Below are 20,306 nucleotides of genomic sequence, written 5' to 3'. Positions count from 1 at the left end.
CACATATGTTTAAGGCGGACTATCACTTTCACTAGTCAAAGTCCTTATAATATATATAGCTTATTCTCTACTTCTCTGAACATAATTCGCCATCAAACTCAACTGTACCCAAAAGACTCATGCAGCCTTTATCTACCCCCCATTTCCTCAAGATAGTTGTACCATCATTGCAAATAAGCACCTGTAATTTGTGTCACCCCCCTAATTGTAGATTGTAAGCTCTGAAGAGCAGGGTCGTCATTATTTTTGCTTTAATTGTTTGATTATCTTAAAATTAGTAACTTTTGACTGGACTGTTTTATATGAACTGCTGACTTGTATAGCTATGCAAAATGTGTTTGAGATATATAAATATAGGTTATCATTATAAGTAGATCGAAGATGGTGAAGTTCAAGCTGTTAGCTTTGCCATGTGTAGGAGGAAAGAATCTTTCACATGAGCACAACTGCACAAATGAGGGTTTGCTGCTGTCCTGACACAGGGTGGAGTAGGGTGAACTTGACAAGCTATTGAACTGTGAGAGAGGTGCGGGCAGAGATGTTATGGGGGATTGAGAAAGATGAGGTGTGCTTGGTATGTAAGATCAGTCAAAAACGGTAGGCATGTCCAATTCCGTATCAGCTGACAGGCTCTCAGTCACCCCAACTGTACGGTGTAAACAAGTGAGAGTTCTTCAGCCGGAAACCAGTGTGAAACACTTGCCAAGGTGAGGGAAGAGGAAAAATCTGAAGATATGGTAGATGGTGGTTGGCGATGCCCACTAGACTGCATTTTAGCACAGTGACATTCCCAGATTAATGCATGTTGATCTCGCAATGTGCCAGTTCATGCATGTAGTACTGAAGTTATTTAGATTTTTTTTCACTCTACTAGGTCTTTTTTTTTAAAAAGTTCATGTAGAGAAGCCGCGGAGACACCATCAAGTATTCTGAAATTCCAGAGTTTTTGTCTGATTTTCAGGATGCATTCGATGAGCCCAAGTCCAGTTTCCTTCCACCGCACAGGGACTGCGATTGTGCTATTGACTTGATTCCAGGCTGTAAGTTTCCTAAGGGCCGACTTTTCAACCTGTCTGTACCTGAACATGCCGCCATGCGGAGCTATATTAAGGAGTCTTTGGAGAAAGGGCATATTCGGCCATCTTCTTCACCGTTGGGAGCGGGGTTCTTTTTTGTTGCTAAAAAAGATGGTTCCTTAAGACCCTGTATTGATTATCGCCTCTTGAATAAGATAACGGTCAAGTTTCAATACCCGTTACCTTTGCTTTCCGATTTGTTTGCTAGGATTAAGGGAGCTAGTTGGTTTACTAAGATTGACCTTCGGGGGGCTTATAATCTTGTTCGTATTAAGCAGGGTGACGAATGGAAAACTGCGTTTGACACGCCCGATGGCCATTTTGAATACCTTGTGATGCCATTCAAGCTCCATCTGTTTTTCAGTCCTTCATGCATGATATCTTCCGGAATTATCTTGATAAATTCTTGATTGTATATTTGGACGATATTTTGATTTTTTTCCAATGATTGGGAGTCTCATGTGCAGCAGGTCAGGATGGTATTTCAGATCCTTCGTGACAATGCCTTGTTTGTGAAAGGGTCTAAGTTTCTATTTGGGGTGCAGAAGGTCTCCTTTTTGGGCTTTATTTTTTCTCCCTCGTCTATAGAGATGGATCCGGTTAAGGTTCAGGCCATTCATGATTGGATTCAGCCCACATCCGTGAAGAGCCTTCAGAAATTTTGGGGTTTTGCTAATTTTTATCGCCGTTTCATTGCTAGTTTTTCCAGCGTGGTTAAACCCTTGACTGATTTGACAAAGAAGGGCGCTGATGTGGCGAAATGGTCCCCTGCGGCTGTCACTGCCTTTCAGGAACTTAAACGTCGTTTTACTTCTGCGCCAGTGTTGCGTCAACCGGATGTTTCTCTTCCGTTTCAGGTTGAGGTTGACGCTTCTGAGATTGGGGCAGGGGCTGTTTTGTCTCAGAGGGATCCTGTTGGTTCCTTAATGAAACCGTGTGCCTTCTTTTCCCGTAAGTTTTCGCCTGCTAAACGCAATTATGATGTCGGCAATCGGGAGTTGTTGGCTATGAAGTGGGCGTTTGAGGAGTGGCGACATTGGCTTGAGGGTGCTAAGCATCGTATTGTGGTCTTGAACGATCATAAGAATCTGATTTACCTCGAGTCTGCCAAATGGTTGAATCCTAGACAGGCTCGATGGTCCTTGTTTTTTTTCTCGTTTTGATTTCGTGGTCTCGTACCTTCCTGGTTCTAAGAATATTAAGGCTGATGCCCTCTCTAGGAGTTTTTTGCCTGATTCTCCTGAGGTCTTGGAACCGGTCGGTATTCTGAAAGAAGGGGTGGTCCTTTCTGCCATTTCTCCTGATTTACGACGGGTTCTTCAGGAATTTCAGGCTGAAAAACCTGACCGGTGTCCTGTGGGGAAACTGTTTGTTCCTGACAGATGGACTAGTAGAGTGATTTCTGAGGTTCACTGTTCCGTGTTGGCCGTTCATCCTGACATTTTTGGTACCAGAGACTTGGTTGGTAGGTCCTTTTGGTGGCCTTCTTTGTCACGTGATGTGCGTTTTTTTGTGCAGTCCTGTGGGACTTGTGCGCGGGCCAAGCCTTGTTGCTCCCCTGCTAGTGTGCTAGTGGGTTGCTTTTGCCTTTGCCGGTCCCTGAGAGGCCCTGGACACATATTTCTAGGGATTTTATTTCCGATCTTCCTGTTTCCCAGAGGATGTCGGTTATCTGGGTTGTTTGTGACCGATTCTCTAAGATGGTTCATTTGGTGCCTTTGCCTAAATTGCCTTCTTCTTCTGATTTGGTTCCGTTGTTTTTTCAGCATGTGGTCCATTTGCATGGTATTCTAGAGAATATTGTGTCCGACAGAGGTTCCCAGTTTGTTTCTAGGTTTTGGCGGGCCTTTTGTGCCAAGCTGGGCATTGATTTGTCTTTTTCTTCTGCATTTCATCCTCAGACAAACGGCCAGACCGAGCGAACTAATCAGACTTTGGAGACTTATTTGAGATGGTTTGTGTCTGCTGATCAGGATGATTGGGTGGCTTTTTTGCCATTGGCCGAGTTTGCCCTTAATAATCGGGCTAGTTTGGCTACTTTGGTTTCGCCTTTCTTTTGTAATTTTGGTTTTCATCCTCGTTTTTCTTCTGGGCATGTTGAGCCTTCTGACTGTCCTGGTGTGGATTCTGTGGTTGACAGGTTGCAGCAGATTTGGGCTCATGTGATGGACAATTTGGTGTTGTATCAGGAGGAGGCTCAATGTTTTACTAACCGTCGTCGGTGTGTTGGTTCCCGGCTTCGGGTTGGGGATCTGGTTTGGTTGTCTTCCCGTCATGTTCCTATGAAGGTTTCTTCTCCTAAGTTTAAGCCTTGGTTTATCGGTCCTTATAGGATTTCTGAGGTTATTAATCCGGTGTCTTTTCGTCTGGCGCTTCCGGCCTCTTTTGCTATCCATAATGTCTTCCATAGATCTTTATTGCGGAAATATGTGGAGCCCGTTGTTCCCTCTGTTGATCCTCCGGCCCCTGTGTTGGTTGATGGGGAGTTGGAATATGTTGTTGAGAAGATTTTGGATTCCCGTTTTTCGAGGCGGAAGCTTCAGTATCTTGTCAAATGGAAAGGTTATGGCCAGGAGGATAATTCTTGGGTTTTTGCCTCTGATGTCCATGCCGCTGATTTGGTTCGTGCCTTTCATCTGGCTCATCCTGATCGGCCTGGGGGCTCTGGGGAGGGTTCGGAGACCCCTCCTCAAGGGGGGGTACTGTTGTGAATTCTGCTTTTGGGCTCCCTCCGGTGGTTGTAGATGGTAATGCAGTTGTCTCTGGGCTGCAGTCTTGGACAGGTGTATCCGCTAATTGCAATTCTGACTGGGCTATTTAGCTTTGCAGGACTCTTTAGTCCTGGCCAGTTGTCAATGTTTCTTTGGAAGTGTTGGATCTCTGCCTGACCTCTCCTGCTTATCTGCCAGTTCAGCAAAGATAAGTGTCTGTTTCTTTTTCTGAAGCACACTTGCTGTGTGCTTATTTTCAGTGCTGATCTTTTGTTTCTATTTGTCCAGCTTAGACTGTGTAAGTTGTTTTTCTCAGTTTGGTTGGATTCTCTGGAGTTGCACAAATACTCTCCACATCTTTAGTTAGGTGGTGGAGTTTTGTATTTTCTGCTGTGGATATTTTTGTAGTATTTTTATGCTGACCGCTTAGTATCCTGTCCTGTCCTTTTCTATTTAGCTAGAAGTGGCCTCCTTTGCTAAGCCTGTTTTCTGCCTGCGTGTGTCTTTTCTTCTCCAACTCACAGTCATTATTTGTGGGGGGCTGCCTATCCTTTGGGGGTCTACTCTGAGGCAAGATAGTTTTCTTATTTCCATCTTTAGGGGAATTTAGTCCTCCGGCTGTGTCGAGGTGTCTAGGTTTTGTTAGGCACACCCCACGGCTACTTCTAGTTACGGTCATAAGATCAGGGTTTGCGGTCAGTATAGTTACCACTTACTCCAGTGAAGGTTTTCATGCTGCTCCAAGGCCACCTAATCATAACAGGGTATACCTTAGCGATTGGTAGAGCAGCTTAACACACTTTTTTTTGCAAAAAACATATTAACTAAATGCCCTGTATTTTTTTCATTTTTTGACTAGCACTTGCTTATTTACTGTGACTTTTTTACAACAGAGTATTTTTTTACCTCTCTGTGCGCTTTTGTGTCTTCAAGTTCTTTGGTGGTGTGAACAGGTTTCTACAGACTTGTTCACTGTGCAAGTAGCCCATGTGTTTTTGGTTTTATAATTGTTCTCTTGTTTCTACAAGACTGGGGGTCCACCACTCCTCTGTGGGTCATTTGCATTGTAGCTGTTCCATCTCGCATGTTCTACATGGATATTTTCTCTCTGAACCCTGTTCATACAGGTACTATACAGATGATCAGGTTTTAAATACATCAGATAGGGATTAAATACATTAGACAGGACTGCTCTATTATGGGTTTACCTTGGCGATTGGTGGAGCATCTGAACATACTTTTTTTTTGCAAAAAAACATATTAACTAAATACCCTGTATTTTTTATTTTTTGACTAGCACTTGCTTATTTACTGTGACTTTTTTACAACAGAGTATTTTTTGACCTCTCTGTGCGCTTTTGTGTCTTCAAGTTCTTTAGTGGTGTGAACAGGTTTCTACAGACTTGTTCACTGTGCAAGTAGCCCATGTGTTTTTGGTTTTAAAATTGTTCTCTTGTTTCTACAAGACTGGGGAGTCCACCACTCCTCTGTGGGTCATTTGCATTGTAGCTGTTCCATCTCGCATATTCTACATGGATATTTTCTCTCTGAACCCTGTTCATACAGGTACTATACAGATGATCAGGTTTTTAAATACATCAGATTTTGATTATATACATTAGACAGGACTTGCTGGGGGTTTCCACTGTTTAGGCACATCCGGGGCTCTCCAAATGCAACATTGCAACCGCTAATTATTCCAGCATATTTTACATTCAAAAAGTCAAATGTCACTCCTTCCCTTCCCTGCCGTTTGACCAAACAGTACATTTCCCCCACTTATGGAGACATATGGGTTATCGGCATGCTTAGGAGAAATTGCACAACAAAATGTATGGCCTATTTTCTCCTGTTACCCTTGCGAAAGTAAAAAAACATTAGGTCTAAAGGAAATTTTTGTGAAATGTTTCCACATTCCAAAAATTCCCGTGAATCACCTGAAGGGTTAATAAACTTATTGAATGTGGTTTTGAGTACCTTGAGGCGTGTAGTTTTTAGAATTTTGTCACTGTTGGGTATTTTTTTCACATAGACGCCTCAAAGTCACTTCAAATGTGATGTGGTCCCTAAAAAATAGGGAATTTGTGTACTCATCAGAAAATCCTTTTCATCGAGCCACTCATTGGGGGACACAGGACCATGGGTGTTATGCTGCTGCCACTAGGAGGTGACATTAAGTTAATACAAAGAAAGTTAGCTCCTCCTCTGCAGTATACTCCCTCATGCTGGCTACAAGAGAACCAGTTCAGTGCAAAAGCAGTAGGAGATCGTTAACAACAAAAAAGAGTACAACATATCAAATTAAAGAACAAGCACAAGCCATTAGGCTAACAGGGTGGGTGCTGTGCTCCTCAATGAGTGGCTCGGAGAAACGGATTTTACGGTGAGTACACAAAATTCCCTGTTTCTCCTTCACCTTATTGGGGGATACAGGACCATGGAATGTCCCAAAGCAGTCCCTGGGTGGGAAAACAACAGAAAAGATCAGGCTTCACGTAACAACTGCTTAGATGTGTGCCACCGTAGCCTTCAGAATTCTTCTGCATAGACCCTGATCAGTGGAAGCTTGAGTGTGAATATTATAGTGCTTCAAGGAAGTATGTAGACTAGACCAAGTCACAGCTTTACAGACCTGCTTTGCCGACGCCTGATGCCAAATGGCCCAAGAAGCCCCCCACCGACCGAGTGGAGTGTGCAATGATCCCCGCTGAGATAAGCTTACCTCTGACATGGTTGTACTCCTGGATGGTGGAACGAATCCCCTTGGCTATCGTGGCCTTTGAAGTGGCTATCCCCTTCCTGATACCTTCTCAGAGCTCTGACTACATCAAGAGTGTGTAGAGTCTTTTCCACCCTGTGGAATGGAACCGGACAAAATGAAGGCAGAACAATGTCCTCATTAGGGTAGAATGACGAGATGACCTTGGGCAAAAAAGACAGGGACGGCCTGAGGACAACCTTGTCCTGAGGAAAATAAGGAAAGGCACCCAACAGGACAGAGCACCTAGCTTCGAAACTCGCCTGATTGACGTGATCGCAACGAGAAAGGCGACCTTCCAGGACACAAAAGTCAGCAAAATGTCCTGAAGTGGTTCAAAAGGAGTTTCCTGTAAGACTCCCAGGACCAAGTTGAGGTCCCAAGGATCTAAAAGGCATGCAATAGGGGGGTACCACATGTGAAACCCCTTGCATGAAAGTCTTCACCTGAGACTTTGTTGCAATTCTACTCTGGAATAAGATCGATTAAGGTGGAGATCTGGCTCTTGAGAGAGTTGAGCACAAGGCCTGAGTCCAGACTGGTATGTAGGAACTCTAAAATGCTGGGAATAGAGAAGACGAGAGGAGGACGTCCATGATCCTTGCACCATGCAAAAAATGTCTTCCAGGTACAGTGATAAATGCATACCGACGCAAGTTTACGAGCACTAATCACTGTGGAAACAACTTATTGTGAAAAACTAGCCTGTCAGAACCCAGGATCAACGGCCAAGCCGTTAAACACAGGGCCGCTGAGTTCTGGTGGTAAATCAGGCTCAGGGAGAGAAGATCTGAACGATCTGACAATTGTCAGTTCACATCGGCTACGAGGCGCACCAACTCCTCGAACTATGCCGGCATAGCCAATCTGGGGTGACCAAAATCGCTGGAACCCTCCCCGCCTTGATCTTCCTGATGACTTTCGAAAGTAACGGCAGTGGGGAAAAATATACGGAATATGGAACTGGCGCCATGAAAGAACCAGAGCATTCACTCCTTTGTCTCTTGGATCTCGAGACAGAGCTATGATCACTGGAACTTTGGCATTCAGTCTGGATGCCATCAGATCCACATTTGAGGTCCCCCAGCGAAGATAGATCTGTAGGAAATCTTCCGGATGACGTTCCCACTCCCCCGAGGCGAGACCCTGACAGCTGAGGAAGTCTGCCACCCAGTTTTCTGCACCTGGTATGTGCACTGCTGAGTGGTTCCTCTCTGCCCATAGTAGAATGTGAGTTACCTAGCACATGGTAGCCCTGCTTGATGATTGATGTATGCCACAGTCATGGCGTTGTCCAATTGAATTCGGATAGGGTGACCCGCCAGGAGAAAATAGAACTGCTGTATGGTTAACTATATCGCTTGGATCTCTAGGACATTGATCGGGAGTCTTAATTCCTGAATTGACCATTGGCCCTGATAGGTGTGGTGATGAAAGACTGCTCCCCAGCCGAGAAGACTGGCATCGGTAGTCACCACTAGCCTGACCCGCAGGGATAAATGGCACTGGCGGTTGAGGGAGAACGGGTTCCTGTCCCAAGCCGCTAGAAGAGCATGCTGCAGGGGAAGAAAGTGCAGCTGCAAGAAAGGAACCGCTTCCATTGCTGCCACCATTTTCCCCAGTACTCTCATAGCAAACTGGATGGAATGAGGGGATAATTGACAAAGTGCGAGGGCTCCTTGTTGAAGGGCTAGGATCTTGTCCCGAGGGAGAATCACCAACCCTTGAGAGGTTTAAAGGGTCATGCCTAAAAATGGTATCTGCAGGGCTGAGACAGTGAGGATTTGGTTAAGTTTATCAGCCAGCCCAGGTGAGAAAGGGTATCGCAAGTGATACGAACAGACTCCCTGCAGTCATGGAAAGACAGACCCTTGACTAGAAGGTCGTCCAGAAAGGGCAGAACGACCATGCTCCAAGAGTGCAAGATTGACATGACAGCCACCATGACCTCTGTAAACATTCTGGGAGAGGTAGCAAGGCCGAAGGGCAAGGCCGTTAACTGAAAATGCTGTTCACGAATGGCAAAATGCAGGAATTTCTGGTGTGGTGTAAAAATCGGGATATGCATGTAAGCATCCCAAATGTCGATGGATGCCAGAAACTCCCCTTTTTCCATTGAAGTAATGACCAAATGCAGAGACTCCATGCAGAAAAGATGGACCTTGACAAACTTGTTTAAAAGTTTGTGGTCTAATATGGGTCTCACCTTTCCATCCTTTTTTGGGACAACAAAGAGGTTTGAGTAGAATCCCTCAAACCTTTTGTTTTCTGTGACCGGGACAATGATGCCATCATCACGCAATGAATCTATGGCTCGGGAAAAGCTTTTACCTTCGCCTCTGACATTGGAGGACGGGAAGGGAAGAAACATGTTGGGGACGCGAAGAAAAATCGATTTTGTATCTGGAAGATACCAGGTCTCTGACCCATTTGTCATGGATGACGGAAAGCCAGACCTAATGAAACAGAAGTAGGCAGCCGCCTGCCTTGCTGGTGTCAATCGGAAAACACCAGGAGTCATTGGGCAGAAAATCTCTGAGACTTAGATCCCATAGATCTAGACTGATACAGCTTCTCTCCAAATAAGCGGCCACCTTGGTAAGTAAGGGATGTCGGAGACTTTTTTGATGCGGAATCCGCTTTTGATTCTAGCCATAAAGCCCTTCTGATCGTAATGGCACTTGCCGCTGACAGAGCAGCACAGGTAGCCGCATCCAAAGATGCAGGTAATCTCCTGCCTGAGAAATCTGGCTGGCCAGTTGCGTTGCCTCTAGAGGAAGGTTACTGTTCTGAATGGAAATAGCCAAGGTCTCCGACCAGGAGACCATTGCTTTAGCTACCCACGCTGCAGCGAAAGATGGACAGAGAGCTGAACCTGAGGCCTCGAAGACAGAGCTAGCCAAATTTTCTATCTGACGGTCCATGGGATTTTTGATGGATGATCCAGGGATAGAAGGGTGTTGGATGCCAGGTGAGAAACTGGCCGGTCAACTACAGGAGATTCATCCCAATCTTTCCTTAGATCAGCTGAAAAAGGATACTTCATCTTTAAGAGGTCTTTGTCCTGTGAAGCGTTTATCCAGTCGCTCCCAGTGCCAATTAACTATAATCCGAAACTCCGGGTGAATGGCAAATGCTCTATGATTTAGTCCTCTTGAAAGACACAGCGTGATCCATCATGGAGCTGGACTCTTCATCAACCTTCAGAGTCTGGTTGACGGCCTCAATCAGCGAATCCACTGTTTTCTGAAAATCTAGTGAATCAGGATCCAAGGAGACGGTCTGATTCATACTCGGAATCGTGTTCGCTACAAACCTCTGGAGAGGGAGAGCGAGAAACGGAGCTTACGGATGCCAAGACCTGTGATTGCTCTGGTGACGTAATACGGATCCGTTTTCCAGATGCCTGTACGTTTCTAGAGAGCTTGTAACCCCTGCTAGCCGACAGCTCCCGTGTAGGGGAGGATAGATCTACGTCCGTCATGCAAATGCCGTGATCCACAAAACATGGAAGGATTCAATCACTTTGGCCAGAGAAGCCATGGATTGCAACAGTGACTAAACCCACTCAAGGGGACTAAGTACACTGGGATCGATGGCAGCGGGTGGCTCCTGAGCGTATTTGGGGTCACAGGCTTTGCAGAGCGGCGAACTATGAGCTTTAGGAAACGCAGACTGGCAGGAGTTACTTGAAGTGAAAAAGACTATAATAGTCTTAGGAGATTTTTTAGGTGCCTTAGGCTGTGACATGATGTACCCTCTTTAATAGGGATTCTTACAGAGTATGGGATACAGAAGATGTGCGGGAGAGTGATAGTGCAGTACTCCCTTACCCAGATCTTGTGTCCCCTGTTGATGTGGTTAGCGCTGTTCTCAGTGCTGATGCCTCCGGTATTGTGCCAGGAAGTTGCTTCCGGATGTCAGCGTGTGTAAGAAGGTGGCAGGGGAAGGAGGAAGATGGCCGCCAAGAACTGCATATGCGCTTCTCGTCCTGGACGAGAAGTGTCGGAATAGTGGGCGGGGCCATCATAGTGCAGGTGGAGTCTCCGGCTGTGGCATGCACAAGACCAAAGCTGGGGGCTAAATTTTTTGGTGCCGTCTGGCGCTGAGCAAGAAAAGAGCCGGATGTTCAACACCCCCCTCGCTGCCAGGATGGGACCCCAATGCCAGCTCCGCCATGGACCATCAGCTCAGAGCCCTCCAGCCCTGGCACTTACCCGGAGAAGCTGCCGGGTGGCAGGTAGCGCAGCTGTATGCAGCAGGTCAGGATACAGTAAGTCCTCCTGCTGTCGCTGCTGGTTTTGGACAGTGCAGGAATAAATGGGAACCCTTAATCCACCATCCCTTTCATAGGGAGGTGGTGAGAGACCGTCCGCCTCACTGCATCATCCGCTTTAACAGTGATGATGCAGTGAGGGCAGCAAGGACACCACAAAAGTGCCTCTGTACATCCAAGGGGTTCAATCCCCCAAGATAGACGGGCTGGTCGTCCGGCATTAGGCCTGGCTGCAGAAGAAGGTACATGGAGGTGACACTCCATGTGCTCATCTGTTGATGGTGTGGGGAGATCTGTGCCCTTTAAGGGACCCATCCCTCCTAAACATCAGCCCAGACAAGGCGTCTCACATTGCAGGAGGGGAACGTGGAGGCTACACTCCACGTTCCCGTCTGTTGTTAGATTGGAACCTTGAAAGGATCTGTCGCCCCTTCATCCAAAGAAAAAAGTAAAAATCAAAAAATTGAAAAGTTAAAATAAAAAAGGATTTTTGGTCTGAAGACAAGACCCATGCGCCTCCTATGCAGGGCCGGCTCCAGGTTTTTGAGGGCCTGGGCGAAAGAGTCTCAGTGGGCCCCCCCTTTAACACATACCATGATTCATGATGCACAGATACAGCAGAGAAATATAGGTATAGTACAATGCCAGATTTCACTTCCTACATGAGTGATAGCTATTGTAAATTCTACAATACCATACAGACTGCGTGCTGTATCCCAGACAGCGTGAGTGCCCCCCCTCTCGCCAGGGCCCCGGCACTTGCCCGAGTGCGCCAGGTGCTGACGACGGCCCTGCTCCTATGGACACTAAGTATGAACTGGCATGAGGAGGAGATAACTTTCTTTGTATTTGTCATGCAGCTGCAGTGCAGTACAGCGCAACCTCCACCAGGGGGAGCACAAGTCAGGGTTCACAGTAAGACAAACCAAGGGCTTCCAGAGTCAGGTTCACACACCAAAGACAGAGCTATAGCTGACACCACCCTCAGGATACCTGGGAGCTAAATAGCAAACCCGAGCCAAGAATAAGGCAGATCAAAGTTAACCCTTGACATGATCCACCCAGAGAAAGAGCAGACAGAACTAAACTCCGGAATGGATCATGACAGTATTAACTTAGTGTTGCCTCCTAGTGGCAGCAGCATAGCACCCATGGTCCTGTGTCCCCCAATGAGGCGAAGGAGAAAAATGGTTTTGTAAAATTTGTTGAAAAAATGAAAAATCACTGGTCAGCTTTTAACCCTTACAACTTCCTAAAAAACAAAATGTTGGTTCCAAAATTATGCTCATGTAAAGTAGACATGTGGGAAATGTTATTTATTAACTATTTTGTGCGATATGACTCTCTGATTTAAGGGCATAAAAATTAAAAGTTTGAAAATTGACAAATTTTCAAAATTTTTGCCAAATTTCCATTTTTTCACAAATAATTGCGAGTCATATCGAAGAAATTTTACTGCTGTCATAAAGTACAATATGTCCCATGAAGCAATTCTCAGAATCACTGGGAGTTGTTGACGCTTTCCACAGTTATTACCTCATAAAGTGACAGTGGTCAGAATTGTAAAAATTGGCCTGGTCATTAAGGTGTAAACAGGCTACATCTCAAAGGGGTTAATGAGAAGCACTTGTATGTCGCATACGACTTGCATTGGAGTCTATGGCAAGTGTGTTGCATGTGACTTGTGACCAGTGATAGAAAATGCAGCGTATTTGAAAATGTATGCGACTTTGTGCCCCAGTATATTGCAGGGTGCAACGCAGAACCACAAGAAAAGATTACATTGAATGTTGATATGTGCAGCTACGATTTCAGTTTCACCTGACGCTTCGCCGTCTAACCCTAACCTTCCTCATAACAGCTCTCTTGGAGAACATTTGTAGCATACAACTGTTTTCAAAAATTTTTTTCCAAAAAGAAAGAAAATTTAATAGCCATGTAATGTTCTTGTTAACCCCTTAACGACCACCGATACGCCTTTTAACGGCGGCAGTTAAGGGTACTTAAACCATAGCGCTGTTAATTAACGGCGCTGTGGAAAAAGTGAATAGCGCCCCCCCAGAGTCGGATTTTATCTGGGGTCTCGGTTGCCGAGGTAGCCGAGACCCCAGAGAACATGATTCGGGGGTTTGCGATCGCCAGTAATTAACCGTTTACCGGCGATCACAAAAAAAAACAAAACGAGATTTCCCATTTAATTTCTCTGTCCTCCGATGTGATCGCACATCAGAGGGCAGAGAAATGGGGTCCCCGACCGCCCCCCGATACTCGCCTGTCTCCCCGGTGCTCCTCATGGCTCCCGATGGGCGCCGCCATCTTGTTCCAGCCAAAAAATGGCGGGCGCATGCGCAGTGCACCCGCCGGCCGGCACCCGGAGGGTCTTTGGGGTCTCGGCTGCTGGGGGTAGCCGAGACCCCAAAGAAAATGATTGGGGTCAGTTTTTACCGACCCCTGTTTTGCGATCGCTGGTAATTAACTGTTTACCGGGGGCCGCAAAAAAAAAAAAAGCGATGTGTCATTCTCTGTCCTCTGATGTCTGTCCTCTGATGTGATTGCACATCAGAGGACGGAGAAATAGGGGGATTCGGGGACCCTGTTATACTTACCGATGTCCCTGGGTCCTCCTGCGTACCCTTCTGGCAGCCGGCTTCTTTATCCGGTAAGAAAATGGTGGGCGCATGCGCAGTGCGTCCTCCATGATCTGCCGGCTGGCAGCTAGAGGAGTTGGGCTAAAGCTAGGGTTAGGGTTGGGGTTAAAGTTAGGGTTAGGGTTGGGGCTAAAGTTAGGGTTAGGGTTAGGGCTAGGGTTAGGGTTAGGCCCAGGTTTAGGGTTGGGGCTAAAGTTAGGGCTAGGGTTAGGGTTAGGGCTAGGGTTGGGGCTAAAGTTACGGCTAGGGGAAGGACTAGGGGAAGGGCTAGGGTTAGGGTTGGGGATAATGTTAGGGCTAGGGTTGCGGCTAAAGTTAGGGTTAGAGTTGGTATTAGGGTTACGTTTGGGATTAAGGTTAGGTTTGGGATTAGGGTTAAGATTAGGGTTTGGATTAGGGTTAGTATTAGGGTTAGGGTTGGCATTAGGGTTACGTTTGGGATTAAGGTTAGGTTTGGGATTAGGGTTAAGATTAGGGTTGGGATTAGGGTTAGGGGTGTATTGGGATCAGGGTTAGGTTTGAGGTTAGGGTTGAGATTAGGATCGGGGTGTGTTGGATTTAGGGTTTTGATTAGGGTTATGGTTAGGGTTGGGATTAGGGTTGTTTTGGGGTTAGGGTTGTGATTATCGTTAGGGTTGTGATTAGGATTATGGATCGGGTTGGAATTAGGGTTAGGGGTGTGTTAGGGTTAGGGTTTGAGTTAGAATTGGGGGGTTTCCACTGTTTAGGTACATCAGGGGGTCTCCAAACGCCACAGCCAATTTTGCGCTCAAAAAGTCAAATGGTGCTTCCTCCCTTCTGAGCTCTGTCCTGCGCCCAAACAGTGGTTTACCCCCACATATGAGGCATCAGCATACTCAGGATAAATTGGACAACAACTTTTGTGGTCCAATTTCTCCTGTTACCCTTGTGAAAATAAAAACTTGTTGCCTAAAATATCTTTTGTGTGGAAAAAATTTTTTTCTTATTTTCACGACTCTATATTATAAACTTCTGTTTAGCACTTGGGCATTTAAAGTTCTCACCACACATCTAGGTAAGTTCCTTGGGGGGTCTAGTTTCCAAAATGGGGTCATTTGTGGGGGTTTCTACTGTTTAGGTACATCAGGGGCTCTGCAAACGCAACATAACGCCTGCAGACCATTCTATCAAAGTCTGCATTCCAAAACGGCGCTCCTTCCCTTCCGATCTCTGCCGTGCGCCCAAACAGTGGTCCCCCACACACATAGGGTATCTGTATGCTCAGGACAAATTGTACAACAACTTTTGGGGTCCAATTTCTCTTGTTACCCTTGTGAAAATAAAAATTTGGGGGCTAAAAAATCTTTTTTGTAGAAAAAAAAAATTATTTTCACGACTCTGCATTATAAACTTCTGTGAAGCACTTGGGCATTCAAAGTTCTCACAACACATCTAGATAAGCTCTTTGGGGGGTCTAGTTTCCAAAATGGGGTCACTTGTGGGGGGTTTCTACTGTTTAGGTACATCAGGAGCTCTGCAAATGTAACATGACGCGCGCAGACCATCCCATCAAAGTCTGCATTCCAAGCGGCGCTCCTTCCCTTCCGAGCCCTGATGTGTGCCCAAACAGTGCCCCCCCATATGGGGTATCAGCATACTCAAGACAAACTGGTCAACAAATTTTGGGGTCCAATGTCTCCTCCTACCCTAGAGAAAATAAAAAATTGCAGGCTAAAAAATCATTTTTGAGGGGAAAAAAAAGGATTTTTTATTTTCACGGCTCTACTTTATAAATTTCTGTGAAGCACTTGGGGGTTCAAAGTGCTCACCACACATCTAGATAAGTTCCTTAATGGGTCTAGTTTCCAAAATGGTGTCACTTGTGGGGGTTTTCCACTGTTTAGGCACATAAGGGGCTCTCTAAACGTGACATGGCATCCGATCTCAATTCCAGCCAATTCTGCATTTAAAAAGTCAAATGGCGCTCCTTCTCTTCCAAGCTCTGCGGTGCACCCAAACAGTGGTTTACCCTCACATATGGGGTATCAGCGTATTCAAGAGAAATTGCACAACAACATTTATGGTTACATTTCTGTTTTTACACTTGTGAAAACAAAAAAATGGTTCTGAAGTAAAATGTTTGCAAGTTAAATGTTCATTTTTTCTTCCACATTGTTTCAGTTCCTGTGAAGCACGTAAAGGGTTAATAAACGTCTTGAATGTGGTGCAGTTTTTAGAATGGTGTCACACTTGGTTATTTTCTATTATATAGACCCCTCAAAAAGACTTCAAATGTGATGTGGTCCCTAAAAAAAAAATGTTGTTGTAAAAATGAGAAATTGCTGGTCAACTTTTAACCCTTATAACTCCTTAACAAAAAAAAGTTTGTTTCTAAAATTGTGCTGATGTAAAGTAGACATGTGCGAAATGTTATTTATTAACTATTTTTTTCTGACACATCTCTCTGATTTAAGGGCATAAAAATAAAAAATTTGAAAATTGCTAAATTTTTTAAATTTTTGCCATATTTCCATTTTTTTCATAAATAATCGCAAGTAATATCGAATAAATGTTACCACTAACATGAAGTACAATATGTCACGAAAAAACAGTCTCTGAATCAGCAGGATCTGTTAAAGCGTTCCGGAGTTATAACCTCATAAAGTGACAGTGGTCAGAATTGTAAAAATTGGCTCGTCATTAAGTACCTAATTGGCTCTGTCACTAAGGGGTTAATCAGCCATGACAAAATAAAGCTAGGTTCACACTTACGATGTGCAGTCCGTTCAACAAATCCGTTAAACGGACTGCACTAATGCAAGTGCCGACTTTGGCACTGCGCTAGCGCAGATGGAGCATCTGCTAGCTCCATCTGCGCTAGCAGTGCGCTAGCAGTGACGGACCCGGAAACGCTGCAGCCCGCGTCTCGGGTCCGTCACTCAATGACGGCATCTTGCTAGCGCACGCCCATTGTGAGCGTGCGCTAGCGATGCGTCCGCCATTGAAAGTAATGGCGGCGTTAACGGACTACATTACACCGCAGTGTGAACCCAGCCTAAGCAAAATGAACAAATAAATACATTATGCTAGCAGTGATTGCTGAGGAAGGTTACATTTAGCTCATCTTCCAGAAGATGATTCAAGATTCTTTTGGGTACCTCCTCCAACTTAGCAAGCCAGAAAAACACAGATTCCTTAGACAAATACGTGTATATATTTTGGAATAATTTAATGCCAAATGTGGATCTCAGACCTGAATAGTAAACATTCACCGTGATAAAGGCATTGTACACCTAAGAATATCAATAAGCATACAGATAGAAGCTTTGTAACCAGTAAAAATCAATGTACAGTACTCTGACATATAAAATGCACTAATAAAGAAGTGAAATTGCTGATTAATCCTTCAAGGGGAAGAAAAGTCCCAGTTCAAAATGGCTGACTTACCTGTGGTTCCAGATGTGTAAATATACAAAACTGGAGAACTTGGTTTAACGGAGGACCTATAGGACTCAGGAATGGGCTCTTCGGAGGCAGCATCTATTTTGTCAAGTAAACTTGGAACCCCTTCTGTGGGAGAGTCTTTGCTCAGGTAGAACACCTGGACCCCATCTTCTATCAGAGCGGGCAGCACATCTTCTATAGCATCCTTAAATTCTTCACATAAAAAAAATGTATATTATGTAGCAGTTAACCATTTATTTCCAGACTGAAATAACCAACTTTTTAAATGATCTATGAATGCAAATGCTTCCTATATACATATGTTATACATCAAATAAATAATATTAACAGAGGCCTGAGAGAAACAGCAGTCCAGACAAGAATATGCTGCAATTACAGTGTGTTTTTCATGAATATCCAAGAGTTAAACTTCATTTCATTTCAATTTGTCAAGATTTCTAATTGGCTATGTGCACACAACCTCTTTTTCTGGTGGTTTCCACTGCACGATCCACTCATGTCAGATGCAGCCTTTATAAATCAGTCAGGGGTGGACACAGACAGCTTGGGGCCCCTTTGTAAGAAATGTGCCTGGGCCCCCCTCCCTCCCTGGTTAGCTGCTTATGATGAGGGCAATCTGGCAGTAGGACCCCTGGAGTCTCGGGCTCAGAGAAACAAGCCAGATTGCCCTCATTATTACTGCCCTGCAAGCAGGGGCGTACATAGCAATCTCAGGGCCCTATAGAAAAAGGACCTCCCCACCCCTCTAAAAAAATTATTTATTTATATTTTTTTCCTTAGTTAGAGATATATATACATATTGTGATGCAGTGACCCCTGTAACAGGTAGGGGGCGCTGCATGGTCTCCCCAGTAAGCGCACGGAGGCGTATTGAGGCCGTGACAGTGCGTGGCAATTGTGTGCATGGATGTGATAGTGAGACAGTGCCTGGCATTGTGGTTAATGGGAGGTATGTGTCACAGGGATGGATGCTCCCTGCGATGCAACCCAGAGTATCTTGTCTTTAGAGCGTGTGAGCACTGAAGATGTCATTTAGTGCACCTGGGTCCGGGTTGCGGGTAGCTATGAGAGATGGGAGGGTCTGGCTACCCACATACCTCACCACTGGGTGAGGGTAACCACTGTATCCCTTATTCCCATTTTGCAGTGTGAGTATGAGGACCTGCAATGATGTCAGGATCACGTGATCAACCCATGTGATATACCTCACCTATGGGGTGTGGTTACAAGGTACATATTGTGACCAGGGTGTGGGTCACATGGTCCATGTAAGTTTCTGTGTTGGAAGACCTGGGAGGAGGTTTTCTGAAAGCACATGCTAGCGTGGGAGATCCTGGGAGTAGGACTGGATCCCTGAGCAGCGCAGTGGAACTTGGGGAAGCTACAGTCCTCGGTGGGTCTGGACTGACTATGTGTGCCGAACCGGCAAGTTGGTGATCCCCGTTTGGCAGCTTTCCCAGAAGAGTGAGGACTGACAAGGAGTCAGCAGGTGGAGCAGGAGCTCCCAGAAGGTACCATTGATTGTTGGTGCTTCATATGTTAAATGAACTGTGTGGTAACCCACGGCAACTGGTCAGAGGAGGACCAGCGTGATTAGTTGCTGCAACCTGTTAATGTGAAGATTGATGCAAAGACTGTTTGCATATTGTTCATATTTCTGTGGTATGATGATGCCATAATAAACCATGTGGACTGTTTTGTTTGGAAAAAAACCGTGCCCGTGTACGTGAATCCCGTGCTAAGCGAGTGTCCCCCAATACACTCAGTAAGAGTAATCTTACATATGGCGTTCGAATGCGGGCAACGTTCCAGGTGGCACGTTCAGTGTTAATTGCTGTGGCTCGGCGTGGCCACGAAGATGGCGTCTAGCCTGTAACTCGGCGGGTTACGAAGGTGACAAGCATCTGGCTGTGGATTGGCGGGTCCACGAAGGTGACAAGCGGCTTGCTGTGGATCGGCGGGTTCACGAAGTTTGCGGTGGAGCCGTGCAGAGCCTTGTGGAGCATAGCTGCAATTGCAGCAAGAGGTTGCACAGCAGCTTGAGCTGCAGTGGCTTGTCGTCGGCAGCCGGAGGTGCCGGTTATATGTGTTTGCAGCAGGAGCTGTGGCAGTACCAGTAGGAGCTGGTGAAGTGACATATAAAAAGAAAAAAATAATAATTTTTTTTAATTTTTTTTTTTCCCCTTTCCCAGATCGTGCAGACTCTTAAAGGGCCAGTACAGGCCCAGAGACTAAGTGGTGTACTGTGCGAACTGGGGCCTGAGTGCCGCGGGGAAGTCCACGGGGTGTACCCCAGGGAAGGGGGTGGTTGCCCAAAAGGGGGCGGAGTCCCAAAAAGGGCGGTAACCCGAACAGGGGTAGTAGCCCAAAAAGGGGTGGAATCCCAAAAGGGGCCTGTAACCCAAACAGGGGTGGTGTCAAAAAGTGGAGCACTTGCCCAAAAGGGGGCAGGGCCAAAAAAAGGGGCGGCAATCAGTGAGCAGTCACAACTGTGTCCTTTTTGGCTGGATGGAGAGCGTGTGCGGGGGCTGTTTGACCCGGGGAGGGAAGTGTCTTTGCTGAGGACCCTTCCAGGAAGTTCTGTGTCACCTGAGACAAAGGCAAAAGTAAGTGGCATAAGTGGGGACACTAAAGGTCTTCAGGTAGCCACTCTCTACATTGTCGCAGCTGATGTTTCCACATACCATGAGGTGGCTGTAGTCCCGAACTTGCCGTGTCCTATGGTAATGGGACAAGATTTGGAAGCACTGTGGGACTGGTGGGAAAAAGGTGAAGTGTTTGTGGAAATTATGTGTATGGGAGGTAGTAATGTTGAGAATGCGCCCCCTAGTGTTGACAGACCTAAGCTGGACATGACCAAAGAAAATGGGGAATGGGCCCAACTTAGTGACACGTCGTTGGCAGAAACACCTCCCAAGACTGATGGGTCAGGTATAAGGGTGACCAAAGGAAAAGGTGCGTCTGCTGAACTTACTGACCTGATGTCACCTGAAGTGTGCGACAATGTGACTGGTAAGGATGTGGTGGTAAAACAGAGAGGAGCTGACACCCGATTACAAAGAACCTTCCAGTTGCGCCATATTGTGGGGTGTGACACAGACTCCAAGGGTGACTATGACATGACATGGCCAGTAACAAGCGCTACAACTGAGTACGATATAATAGTATCAGAAATACTGACACAGGGGAACGACAGGGCTCCACAGGGTGAAGACAGGATGGCGGTGACAGCCATACCAGAAATTGTGACCTGTTTAAGTGGGGACTGTCGGTTCCAGGAAGACCAATTGGGTGGTGGTGACTTCCATTCAGATGATGACACCAGTGGAAAGGAGTGCAGTAAGGCTGACTCAGGTACACCTGGCAAGTCTTCCTCCCGTCGCCGGAGATGTAAAAAAGGTAAAGGGGCTG

The 20,306-nt window shown here is 45.9% G+C and overlaps 1 protein-coding gene across 2 annotated transcripts in view; it reads right to left on the bottom strand.

Moving 5' to 3' along the window:
• The window catches only part of LOC138676453 (long-chain fatty acid transport protein 2-like), a 180,308-nt gene that overhangs the window by 116,014 nt on the left and 43,988 nt on the right, over positions 1–20,306 (bottom strand). For both annotated transcript variants that reach the window (XM_069765761.1, XM_069765762.1), the window contains exon 3: positions 16,878–17,087. In XM_069765761.1, the coding sequence (XP_069621862.1) occupies positions 16,878–17,087 (210 nt within the window). The remainder of the gene's footprint in view (positions 1–16,877; positions 17,088–20,306) is intronic.

The sequence above is a fragment of the Ranitomeya imitator genome, chromosome 4 (genome assembly GCF_032444005.1).
Source record: "Ranitomeya imitator isolate aRanImi1 chromosome 4, aRanImi1.pri, whole genome shotgun sequence".
Taxonomy (NCBI): domain Eukaryota; kingdom Metazoa; phylum Chordata; class Amphibia; order Anura; family Dendrobatidae; genus Ranitomeya; species Ranitomeya imitator.
This window is presented reverse-complemented; position numbering and strand designations above follow the sequence as displayed.